We start from the raw sequence: 11,207 nt of genomic DNA, 5'->3' as shown, positions 1-11,207 counted from the left end.
AGTTTATCCGCTTTATCAATAAATTCTGCAGCAGATTGGCTAGTTTTCACGACCAAAACTGGTTAATTTAATTGCCTCAGAGGACGCACGAGCCAGTCTTGTGGAAAATTGATTGATGAATTGATGATATAATATTAAATATAGGATCAAAGTACAGGAAAATGATTTAAGATTTATGGTATATTTTGCAAATGAAAAATATAATCCGGTATATCTTCTTCAAAGTACAGGAAAATGATTTAAGATTTATGGTATATTTTGCAAATGAAAAATATAATCCGGTATATCTTCGATGGTCTGACGGTATATTTGATCGACAATTCCGCGGTCACACTGACGCCAAAAGCAATTTAATTATTTTATAAAATAAAATAAACAAGTAAGAATGAAACGGAAAACAAGCGAGATTTGGTGCTTTTTCCGAGCGATCGATGACACTTATGCTCTGTGTAACATCTGCAAAGCCAAGCTTTCTTATAAAACTACAACTACGAATCTAAGCAAACATATGAATAGAATGCATCCGAACTCGACGCTGTCGCAGAGTCACAAATATAAATATCAAACACAGACAAGTGTAATTGATCGGAATAAGGGAAAGCCACGAAACCCCGCTCAGGAAGTAGTCTTGCTGGACTTTGTGAAGAAGCATCCTCGATTGCTACAAGTTCCTTCTTGGGAAACACGTAATTCCGCGGACTCATTATGGGTGCAACTGACATCAGAGTTGAACAGGAATGGCCCGCCACGAAAAGATGTGGTTACATGGAAGAAGGTGAGCATACCAAATAATTGTCTGAATGACAGGTTATTAATGTCTTTGTTATATTGCAGGCGTTGAAAGACTGGAAAAGGTTCATACTTAAAAAAGTGGAGAAAAATGAAATGCTTAATTTGCCGTTTGAGACGAGCCTCAGTCCGTCTGAGGAAACAATAGCAGCCCTATGTCGTATACACGATGATGTTAGTCAACTGATTTTGAAAGAAGATGATGGCATGCACGACAACTCAAATACCGAATATGATGTGGAAGATGTGGTGCCAGACGAGGATGATCCTAGCGCCTTGCAAGGTGCTGCCGAATTTATCTATGAGCCAGAGGATTGCAAGGTTGATATAGACCCGCTGTACCTGCAAGCAGGCAAAAAGTCAGTATTAGCAGGAAGAACAACAGAGGAGGATAGCTTGCTGGAAAAATTAAGCAACAACATTGGTTTGGTCAACGACGCCACCAGCAGTGTCCACATGGCGCTCAATGAGTTTTGCGTTATGTTAAAGCAAAAATTGCTTGAAGACAAGCGTCACCACTTAGCCATGGAACAGTTGACGGCGGAGAAAATTGAGTTGAAAAAAAAACTTTTAGAAATTGAGCAGAAGAAACTGTCACTAAAATGACTGGACTTGTAATAAAGTGGTAAAGGAATGTATAAATACGTTAAGTGATTTTTAATAAGGACCCCGTTTAAATTAAATTCTTTTCTCACCCGTTATTAATTTTAAAGAGACATCTAAACTGTTGTCAGAAGCATTTGTTAGAATTTGAAAATGGTTATTCAGCCAAGTTCATTTGTATGAGTCTTATCCTGCTTGACCAACATAATTAATTGATGAAACCAACCCCTTGGAGTAAAAAGATCATTTCCAGACCCAATCATTTATTGAAGAGACGTAATTCTTGTATACTGTAATTCTTCATATACTTGCTTAAATTCCTGTGGATAAAGCTCGTCGCTCATAAAACTGTCATAGTCGTATTTAATATCCTATTGGAGTACAAAATTAAAACCAAATATGCAAATGAAACGATTTCACCTTACGTCCATAATATCTGAGGCATCCGACTCGTCCTCAGATGGGTTGTTAAAGCTGGTATGGCCATCCAAGTCACCACAAGCTATAAAGGGCACTAGGCTGCGGTTTACTTCGGAACCTGTTCTTTGGGCGAGTATGCGTATGTCATCTCGAGCCGTGTTAATGACTTGTGGAATATATCCGGGGGGCAAACAGAAATCGGAGCACACCACAAACGCTTCAATGCTCGATGAGCGCGAACTTGGAGGCTTGTAGATATCAAACTTATTAAAAAATATTTGCATCTGTGTGCTAAGCAGACCGGTGGCATTGCCTTTAAATATTTTGGCAACAAAACATCCCCCGGTTTCAAGTACTACAGTGGCTATACTTAGAGCAGATACCAGAAGCTGATGTTGCATATACTCGTCCATTTCATGCACACCTGTTACGTCCGGGGCCCCGTCACAAACGACGAGCTGGGCCTTCTCTTCCCCGTCAGTACCGAAATGACTTATTATAGCTTCGGCTGTGCTCTCCTTGGTAATGTCCCCTTGCAATTGGACAACTCCCCGTATTGGCGCCATGGCCTGCAAGTCCACTGCAATGATTTTGGTTGCCAACTTTTCAGCATCGTTTTGGCACGGATCGTACAGCTTACGAGACAATACCTGGGACCAACTTCCAGGTGCTGCACACAAGTCAACAGCGCGCCGTACACCTGCATTAAAAAACCACCACCATTAAATAAAGGTGAATTCACGTGTATGAAGGTAGCTTAAACATTACTAATATACAATACCATTTAGTATTCCATAGGCATCATGAATGTGCAATAGCTTAAAAGCACTTCGTGCTCGCCAGCCTTCTTCCTTCGCTTGACGGTAATAAATATCCCGTTTGTCTTTTGAAGTTTTACCCATACTCAATAGGATTGACACGCGAAATCTTTGTATATATATAATTATTATTTTTTTTTTAGGTTTTATGTTACCGCTCTACCCTTTGGTAGAGGGGGATTATTTGGCCGCCCGCCTTTACAAGGTGGAAATCGCCACGTCGAGATATGTAACTTGTTACAGTTTTGCTCCAATACTTATCTGGCGTAGAGGACTTCCCCACTATTATTCAGCTTAAATAATTAAAGCTTTTTAATCTTTGTATAGATTTATATTTGCGACGGAATTCAATAAACATAAACTTAACTTGTGCTCAGTGTGACCGCGGAATTATCGATAAAATATATAGACAGGCTCTCGGAAATATACCCTCGCATTTTCAAAATACACTGTAAATATACCGTAGTCTTAAATAATATTCCTCGATTTGATGTTCTATTTTATATTATCAGCTAGTAAGGAGTCTCCGCGCTAACACTAGAATTTTTTCCGATTTATCAATCAATTATCTTGGGTTGATTGCCAAATATTTAAAAAATATATCGGTGAAATATTTGTTGATGGAAAAATATGAATATTGATTGATATATTGAAATTTCTATGACAACCCTAATTTGTTTATTAACGAAGACATTGTTTACCGCGTGAATTTGAAAGTTGTTTAAAAGTGCACAAGAAACCAAATCGATTCAAGAAATTCATAAGTTTAATATGTGCCAAGTAACAGAGTCTTGCTTTGAAGAAACTGAATATGTTACAATGTCAAAAGTGACGTGTCCTCGGAACTTCATGTAAGACTTGTAATTACTACTTACATACTACTACACATACTACTTACTCCACTAAGAATATGTTAATAGAAAATATAAAACAATGTCCATTTAACGATGAATGATCCATGATCCATGTGATCCATTATCCTTTATCGTGTGTGCCAATTTTTATTACATAAAGAAGTTTTACAGAACCGTCGTTAGTCACGAAAATTGGCATGCCTCTTATTACATCTTTTTTCATACAGCCATTCTAATGCAAAATATTTGTAGTACTTTTTGATTTTGATTGAAACAGGAACTTACCGAAATATATTTTATATAATTCGAAAGATTATTGAACAATACATTAAAAATATGTACATAAGTGTGAAATAATATTATACACAGAAATAAATTATGCAAAAACGTCTATAATGTGTTTTTTCTACGCAGGTCTGCTTGTGTTGATGTGGATCGTGACTATCTAAGCATGTTGCTGGCAAGCTGCTATTCGATCGTAGAAAGACAACAAAGACAGTGTGAATCATTATTAGAAGATGAAGATGCCATTTCTCTTAACATGGAGTGCAGTGCACATTTTGATGCCACCGCGCTTAAGAAAATATTTGTCGGACTTGAAAGATTAATTTGCTGTCTACCTAACAAAGTCCAAAAAGCTTTGGGTTAGGTAAGGGTAGCTACACTTTGCGACTAAAATAATATATGTACGTACGAATGTAAAAATAATTTAAAATTACGTGAATCAGCCCTAAATTGCCCTAATCTAATTTAATTCATTTGAAAATACAAGGATATGCCGATTAGCTAGAAACTATAATGTTTCTTTCGTCCAAAATTACAATATTTTTGTGTGTTTGTTCACACTGAATATGCTACGGAAGATGGATGTTGTTCTTGGTGCAACCAACGTTGTCAACAGGAAGTAAAATAATGGAAAATGCATCGGTTATTGGACACGTTTCGCTTGAAGTTTTTCCGTTAACGAATAAGTTATGTGCTCCACCTACTGTAAAAGACCTTCGAATATAAACATGATTCATATCTGTGTACGCTCTTTAATCTTAGCCATCTTTTGAAGAATTTCCAACTGCTTTATCACGTACTGTGGTAATGAAGATAATGCGCGAAATAAAAAAAAAACTGTGCAGAAGCGCTCTATATATAGCGCTATAGGGCAAGGGGCTGCATTGCGTTTTCTGCAGTGGCAGCAATGAGTGTCTTAAAAGTTCTAGCCGTGTTTGGGGCTCTGGCAATTGCCGATAGGGCAGCTTCCACTACCTGTCCGTACGCGAATAGTGACGAACTCGAACAGTATTCAACTTCAAAATTAAAGAGAAACTCGGGAAGTTTTCCTTTCGAAGTTCGTCCTGCGATCAGTGACTCAAGCTTGGACGCGTTGCTGAAGGAGTATCTACCGAAATACAATACCAATTCGGCTACTAGTCCCAGCAGATGGTCGCCTTTGTCGGGTTTTTCGAAGCCTGTAAGGTGTGGCACACCGCCGTCGAATTGCCTGAATGATACGAGCAACTTGCACTACCGAAGCATTGATGGATCATGCAACAGCTTGCTTTACCCCGAACACGGAATTGCTGTCTCTAGATACGGGCGCCTGCTGCCTCCGAAATACGTGAAACCAGTACAGGCGTTACCCAATGCGCGGCTCATCTCCCTTTCACTGTATGGTGAACATACGAGAAACGACAATTTCAGGACCATGGCGGCAATGCAGTGGGGCCAGTACGTGGCTCACGATGTCAGTCAACTGTCGACCAGGGGTGCACCTAAAGACTGCTGTGCTGAGCCTCATCATCATCGTTGCCAGCCGATTGCTCTGCCGCGCGGTGGGCCCATCGCATACAACACTGGTAAAACTTGCCTCCACTTTGCTAGCAGCGTTTCGGACGCGGAAGCCATTTGCCCGAAGGACGGTGCACCATATCCCGAGAAGCTTACACTTTCCACCGCCTATCTCGATCTGTCATCTGTGTATGGAAATTCTCAACGTCAGAGTCGGCAAGTGCGTTTATTCAAGGGAGGTCGGCTCCGCACCAGCTACGTAAACGGTCAGCACTGGTTACCCGTGAGCCAGAACCAGAATGGTGAGTGTGGTGCCAGGAACGAGTGCTACATTATGCCAGATAGACGGAACCGCTTCTTACCCACCATCGCACTTCTGCAGACACTGTTTGTGCGTGAACATAATCGATTGGCTGAGAACATAGCGATCCTGAATCCGCACTACAACGACGAGCGCCTCTACCAGGAAGCTCGCAAGATCAATATTGCACAGTACCAGAAGATAACCTATAACGATTGGCTGCCCCTATATCTGGGTAGTACATACACCTATCTCAATGGTCTAATCTATCCGGTGGACCCTACTGAGTATGTCAATGATTACGACGAATCCGTAAATGCTGCTGTCTATGCAGAGTTCGCTTCGGCCGCTTTTCGTTACGCGCACACCCAGGTTCCCGGTTGGTTTTCGTAAGTCTTCGCGGTTCGTTTGTCGAGTTTACAAGTATATTAACAAGAGTTTTTTTTGTGAAATTACAGACTTGTTGCTCCAAATCGCAGTTCCAACCAGACACTGCGCCTAAGTGACCATTTCGAGCGACCTGAGATTATTCGCTTGTTGGACTCTAGTGATAACTTTGATGCATTATTGAGAGGCTTGGCAACGCAACTTCATAAACGTGCCGATGGGAGTATCGATCGGGAAATCAAACACTACTTTAATCGAAAGGAGTTCGAGGAATACGGTTCTGATCTCAAGTCACTGGACATTCAACGTGCCCGAGACTTTGGGCTAGCCTCCTACAACGACGTCCGTGAGTTTTGCGGACTGCGGCGAGCCGTCGAATGGGCAGATTTGATCGCCGAGATACCGAGAGAGGTTAGTAATGTAATTCTTTACCTATAAATTGCATAATCAAATGTTCCATTGCCATGTAGAAAATCTCTTTGTTGAAAAAGCTATATGCAACTCCTGATGATGTGGAACTGAGTGTGGGTGGTTCGCTGGAATACCATGTCCCTGAAGCACTTTACGGTCCGACTCTGTTGTGCATTATTGGCAAACAATTTCTAAACACGCGTCGCGGGGACCGATTCTTTTTTGAACGAGATCACAGTGGTGGTTTCTCGCGCAGTAAGTTGCAGCTTTTGTAGGTTGATAGGAATTACATTTCTGATTCCAACACTTTGTTCATGCAGCGCAACTGGCGGAGATTCGTAAGGCAAGTTTAGCAAGTTTGTTCTGCAACAATGCGAATTATTTGCGTGACATCCAGCAGAACGTATTCGTATTTCCGAATTATCAGTAAGTTTACTTAAATAATTACTTTAATTAAATAATCAGTAACCTTTTTCATTCCTCAATTTAGTAACTTGATCCTCAATTGCGATGAGATACCACAAGTTGATCTCAGCAAATGGCAAGATATCCACTAGAAAATCAAAGTTCTATATATTTGAAATTCTATAAGGAGCGATTTATTTGTTTATGCACGTGCGACTTTTTAACTAGTTTTTCTTGTTATATTTTAAACCATGTAAGGCTGCCGCACATTAATATAGCTATTAGAATAGCAACAATAAAGTTTATGACTATTAAAACTCGCATAGCTTTTATTCATGAAACGAAATAAATTGACTTTTGTGTAAACTTTAGTAATAAATCAGGAATAAATTTATGATTCAATTTCAATGTATGGCCAAACGATAACGTATAGATTTCTTAAGCAATAATGTGGATCAGGTGGGGTATTTAGTATGTCGGATTGCTGTTTATGTAGTTTATGTTTAAAGAAGCCTGATTTACACCTTCTAATTACATCACTATAAAGAAAGACGGACAATGCTCTACATCAGGGCTCGGCACCCATACAATTAACGAGCCGTTTTTGCGTTTGTGTGCAATGACGCACGCAAAACGGTATATTGGTATTGGTTTTTTCGTTTGTCCTATACCTTTTAGATAGGGCCGTGCCGAGCCCTGCTCTACATACATATGGTCCACATTGGGTACTGAATATCTTTTTCGCTTTATCTGCTACTTGCATATGAAGTTCGTCTTTATTTGGTTACTTTTCTCCTATTCGCCGAGCTGCCTGCCGCCGTCTAGGTTACGCTCTTGGACATTCGAGGCATCTCTTACGCAATGTTTGTGGATAGCTGAGGAATAAAACCTTTGCACTTTCATTGACTTTGGGTTCGTCGTTCTAAATGTGTTAATCATATGGAGGCGCGCGACATAGAGTGTGAACACGTTTATTGAAATACATACCTAATTAGGAGACAAAGGGTTTATTCTCTGAACATTTTTCGCTTTTTGGGCCACACTGTTGGAACGAGTCGTAAAGTCGAACATAGTTCAGCAATGAATATGTTCTTCAAACATACTTCAATATTTACATACATACATATATACGGATACACATTCAGAGGCGGTCGATATTATGAGTTGACAATAATTTGCATTTGTTAACAGAATGTTAGCATCATTTGAACAGTTTGCATATTTCACTAGAGATTAGTGATGGATATTTCTCAATGGACATGCCATAACGGTTCTATTCTACTGAATCTAGATTAATGAAAGTGATTTAAACAAAGTATTCATAAAATATATCGAACCCCCAGATGGTATATAAGTGATGGATTAATCAGGGAAAGGCGCCAGATGCGCTTTAGCCATGAAGCTGTTCACAACGGTATTCTGCCTTAGTAAGTTATTCACCAACAGACAAACACCCAGTTCTTCCCCATCGACCTTAAAAAAAAACAAATGATTAATAATAAATACTTCATATTTAGGCTTGGCTTTCAGCCTGGCGAGTGTAAAGAAAGCGGACCATGAGACCGGAAGACTAATCACAATCCAATCTCCGGCACCGGCACCAGCACCAGCACCGGCTCCGCCGAGTGTTATTTATAAGTTCCCACCGCAGCATTACTACCCGCCGCCGCCGCCACCGCCACCGCCACATCCACCACATCACTGCCACTGTCCGCCTGGCCCCCCCGGTCCTCCGGGCGCCCCAGGATCGCCTGGCCCTGCCGGCCTGCCAGGTGTACAAGGCCCTCAAGGCGAAAAAGGTGATCGAGGTGAAAAAGGACAGAAAGGCCACTATGGCATGCCCGGCCCGTCAGGCCCGCCAGGCCCGTCCGGCCCGCCAGGTGTTCCAGGTGCCGCCGGTCGACCCGGCAGGCCATCATCAAATCCACCGGCAGCCCCTAGTCCGCCGCCGCCGCCACCGCCGCCGCCGCCGCCGCCACCACATCACCACCCTCCTTATCCCCAACCACCAATAATAATTCCAATTCCTGTGCCACCGCCTCACAAGGGAAAACACAAGGGATCTAAAGGCCCTCCCGGACCACCGGGACCACCAGGTGAGTTAATTAAGTGCATTGCCTTTTCCGAAGAATTGATAAAAAGACAAAACAGAAACATGCAGATATCTTCTTCGTCTCAAAAAATCAGAATCAGAATTAGTTTTTATCCTTTGTAAAAATCACGTGCATGGGTCACATTTGTGCTGATGCAAAAGCCAGAAGAAGGCGTTTCGGACCCCATTGTATTACTCAGAATATTCCAATCCGAAGAGAACCAAACTGTCAGCCGAAGCTATCAGCTATCAGATCCTTTTGTTGTTTTCTTAGTGCTTTAATCTTAATTACTCAAGTGCTATTGATAACATGTAAAATTATTTTATCTACAGGATCGGGACCGCCTGGTCCTCCTGGACCACCTGGAGGCTCTAAACATCCTCATCCGCCTCCACATTATCCTTACCCTCCAAGGCTGCCATACCCTGTGCCTGTCCCTGTGCCTGTGCCTGTGCCTGTACCCTGGCCACCAAAGGGCCACAAAGGTCACAATGGCCACAAAGGTCACAAGGGCCACAAAGGTCACAAAGGCCACAAAGGTCACAAGGGCCACAAAGGTCACAAGGGCCACAAAGGTGGAAAGGGCCACAACGATATTTGGCCAAATTATCCACCATCCCATTGGCCACATTATCCACGTCCTGGAGGGCAACACCCTTACCCACCGCACGGTTATCCACACGGTCCGTCACATGGAGGTGGACACAATGGACATCCACAAGGTCCGTCACATGGAGGTGGACACAATGGACATCCACACGGTCCCTCGCATGGAGGTGGGCATAATGGATATCCACAAGGTCCGTCACATGGAGGTGGACACAATGGACATCCACACGGTCCCTCGCATGGAGGTTGGCATAATGGATATCCACACGGTCCGTCACAGGGAGGGCACAATGGGGATCATTACCACCATCCCAACCACGGAGATGGCGAACATAATCATAACCATCCACAATCACCATCGCACCCGCACCCGATGCCCGATCCAAGCAATCCGCACCATGGGGAACAAGATAACGATGGTGATCATCATCATCATCAGAGCAATCCTGACGGTCCCGATCACAGAGACAACGAAAGTGAAGAGCAATACCCGCGAGATGGCCTGGATGAAGCTGCTGAAGTAGAGGTAGAGGAATACGTCGTCGAGAATCTAATTGACGAAGGTATACAGGAGTCGGCTGAGAAAGAAGAATCTGTGAACATCGAACCGACTGAATATGAACAGTATACCGAGGATACCGAGGATACTGGCTATATCAGCCATGAGAACAACACACTGGACCTAAACGATGAAACTGCCTCAGTCGAAGAAATGAATGAGGAATTACCTCAACTGGTATACGAAAGTACACCAAACAATATTGACATGGAGGAAGATGAAGAGGTGACTGTGGAACCTTTGATAGAGGTCGAAGACTTGAATGAAGAAAGCCAGTCCACAGAGTCTGATCCTGTGGAAGAACGAAGCAGCAAACGACCAATTATCTTAGCTATAGGAAGTCCACGAAACCCATTCCACCTGTACGCATATGAACACTACAACTCATGAGCATGACGTACACACGAAGGCTACCAATATAAAAATATAAAGAAATAATGACTGTATCATAGTGCATTATGGGCTGAATCTCTTTTGTTTGGGTATTGGGATGTAACAAAGAACACAGCCTTGTGATATCATCACCAGAATAACGAGAAGGTCCGTGTGAGACGCTTCTTACGCATCACAACATTATACCCGGCACTCAGTACTACATCTGCACCTTAGCGGTGTTTTGTTAAATTTTATCTGTCATCTACATCTACAACACTTCGCACACCAACACGCTCCTTTTAGCTCGCCCCCCCTTCCCTAGACCCACACCCTGCAGACTCGCGCCGGAGGCAGAGGCCGCTGACTACAGGAAGCTGAGTGTGAATGAAAGAATGTGAAAAAAAACAACAATTGCTGCGGGACAGGGTGGGTTTAGCTACTGCAAATTGATTTCTTCATTATGGCTATAATAATGATCCAATCGGATCCCAAGTTTTCTTTTATCTTCAAAATTGTAGGTTTGGGAGGTTTTCGCCCTTTTGCAAGGTGGAAGGGGGCAAGGCTCATTTTTGAAATACACTTGTAACAGTGTGAGCATACAGAAGTATGGATGAAAAATTTGGTGGCTCTAGCTCTTATAGTCTCTGAGTACTAAGCGCTCATCAGGACGGACAGACGGACGGACAGACAGACATGGCTCAATCGACTCGGCTATTGATGCTGATCAAGAATATATATACTTTATGGGGTCGGAAACGTTTCCTTTTGTGTGTTACATACTTTGTGCACAAATACAATATA

General features: G+C 42.4%; 4 protein-coding genes across 4 annotated transcripts; 3 read left to right on the top strand and 1 right to left on the bottom strand.

The window, feature by feature from the left end:
* Window positions 1-345: 345 nt before the first annotated feature.
* On the top strand, window positions 346-1,501 carry LOC117585349. The gene is made up of 2 exons (XM_034274792.1): window positions 346-775; window positions 835-1,501. The coding sequence occupies exons 1-2, from the start codon at window positions 386-388 to the stop codon at window positions 1,393-1,395; spliced, it is 951 nt and encodes a 316-aa protein (XP_034130683.1). The 5' UTR covers window positions 346-385; the 3' UTR covers window positions 1,396-1,501.
* A 137-nt stretch (window positions 1,502-1,638) lies between these two features.
* LOC117585348 (putative tRNA (cytidine(32)/guanosine(34)-2'-O)-methyltransferase 1) lies at window positions 1,639-2,751 on the bottom strand. The gene is made up of 3 exons (XM_034274791.1): window positions 2,594-2,751; window positions 1,818-2,512; window positions 1,639-1,763 (listed from the first exon to the last, which is right to left on the bottom strand). Exons 1-3 carry the CDS (start codon window positions 2,712-2,714, stop codon window positions 1,656-1,658), a joined length of 924 nt encoding a protein of 307 aa, XP_034130682.1. The 5' UTR covers window positions 2,715-2,751; the 3' UTR covers window positions 1,639-1,655.
* A 1,897-nt stretch (window positions 2,752-4,648) lies between these two features.
* Window positions 4,649-7,081, top strand: LOC117585519 (peroxidase). The gene is made up of 5 exons (XM_034275025.1): window positions 4,649-5,956; window positions 6,026-6,365; window positions 6,425-6,620; window positions 6,686-6,791; window positions 6,856-7,081. Exons 1-5 carry the CDS (start codon window positions 4,677-4,679, stop codon window positions 6,920-6,922), a joined length of 1,989 nt encoding a protein of 662 aa, XP_034130916.1. The 5' UTR covers window positions 4,649-4,676; the 3' UTR covers window positions 6,923-7,081.
* A 500-nt stretch (window positions 7,082-7,581) lies between these two features.
* Window positions 7,582-10,435, top strand: LOC117585411 (basic proline-rich protein). The gene is made up of 5 exons (XM_034274883.1): window positions 7,582-8,197; window positions 8,288-8,866; window positions 9,196-9,366; window positions 9,421-9,600; window positions 9,757-10,435. Exons 1-5 carry the CDS (start codon window positions 8,167-8,169, stop codon window positions 10,419-10,421), a joined length of 1,626 nt encoding a protein of 541 aa, XP_034130774.1. The 5' UTR covers window positions 7,582-8,166; the 3' UTR covers window positions 10,422-10,435.
* The last annotated feature ends 772 nt before the right edge of the window (window positions 10,436-11,207 follow it).

Source organism: Drosophila guanche, unplaced genomic scaffold (assembly GCF_900245975.1).
Source record: "Drosophila guanche unplaced genomic scaffold, DGUA_6, whole genome shotgun sequence".
In the NCBI taxonomy this organism is placed as follows: domain Eukaryota; kingdom Metazoa; phylum Arthropoda; class Insecta; order Diptera; family Drosophilidae; genus Drosophila; species Drosophila guanche.
Note: the sequence above shows the minus strand (reverse complement) of the source record. Positions and strands in the feature narration are given on the sequence as shown.

Bases quoted from the DNA above. Each gene is read 5' to 3' on its own strand.
- LOC117585519 (XM_034275025.1), top strand. From the start codon at position 4,677: ATGAGTGTCTTAAAAGTTCTAGCCGTGTTTGGGGCTCTGGCAATTGCC. The intron at 6,366-6,424 runs GTTAGTAATGTA...ATTGCCATGTAG, and splicing joins TCGCCGAGATACCGAGAGAG to AAAATCTCTTTGTTGAAAAA. The intron at 6,621-6,685 runs GTAAGTTGCAGC...TTGTTCATGCAG, and splicing joins CAGTGGTGGTTTCTCGCGCA to CGCAACTGGCGGAGATTCGT.
- LOC117585348 (XM_034274791.1), bottom strand. From the start codon at position 2,714: ATGGGTAAAACTTCAAAAGACAAACGGGATATTTATTACCGTCAAGCG. The intron at 2,513-2,593 runs GTATTGTATATT...TTTTTAATGCAG, and splicing joins TGCCTATGGAATACTAAATG to GTGTACGGCGCGCTGTTGAC. The intron at 1,764-1,817 runs GTAAGGTGAAAT...GTACTCCAATAG, and splicing joins ATGCCTCAGATATTATGGAC to GATATTAAATACGACTATGA.
- LOC117585349 (XM_034274792.1), top strand. From the start codon at position 386: ATGAAACGGAAAACAAGCGAGATTTGGTGCTTTTTCCGAGCGATCGAT. The intron at 776-834 runs GTGAGCATACCA...GTTATATTGCAG, and splicing joins ATGTGGTTACATGGAAGAAG to GCGTTGAAAGACTGGAAAAG.
- LOC117585411 (XM_034274883.1), top strand. From the start codon at position 8,167: ATGAAGCTGTTCACAACGGTATTCTGCCTTA. The intron at 8,867-9,195 runs GTGAGTTAATTA...TTTTATCTACAG, and splicing joins CGGACCACCGGGACCACCAG to GATCGGGACCGCCTGGTCCT. The intron at 9,601-9,756 runs GTGGACACAATG...CGTCACAGGGAG, and splicing joins ACAAGGTCCGTCACATGGAG to GGCACAATGGGGATCATTAC.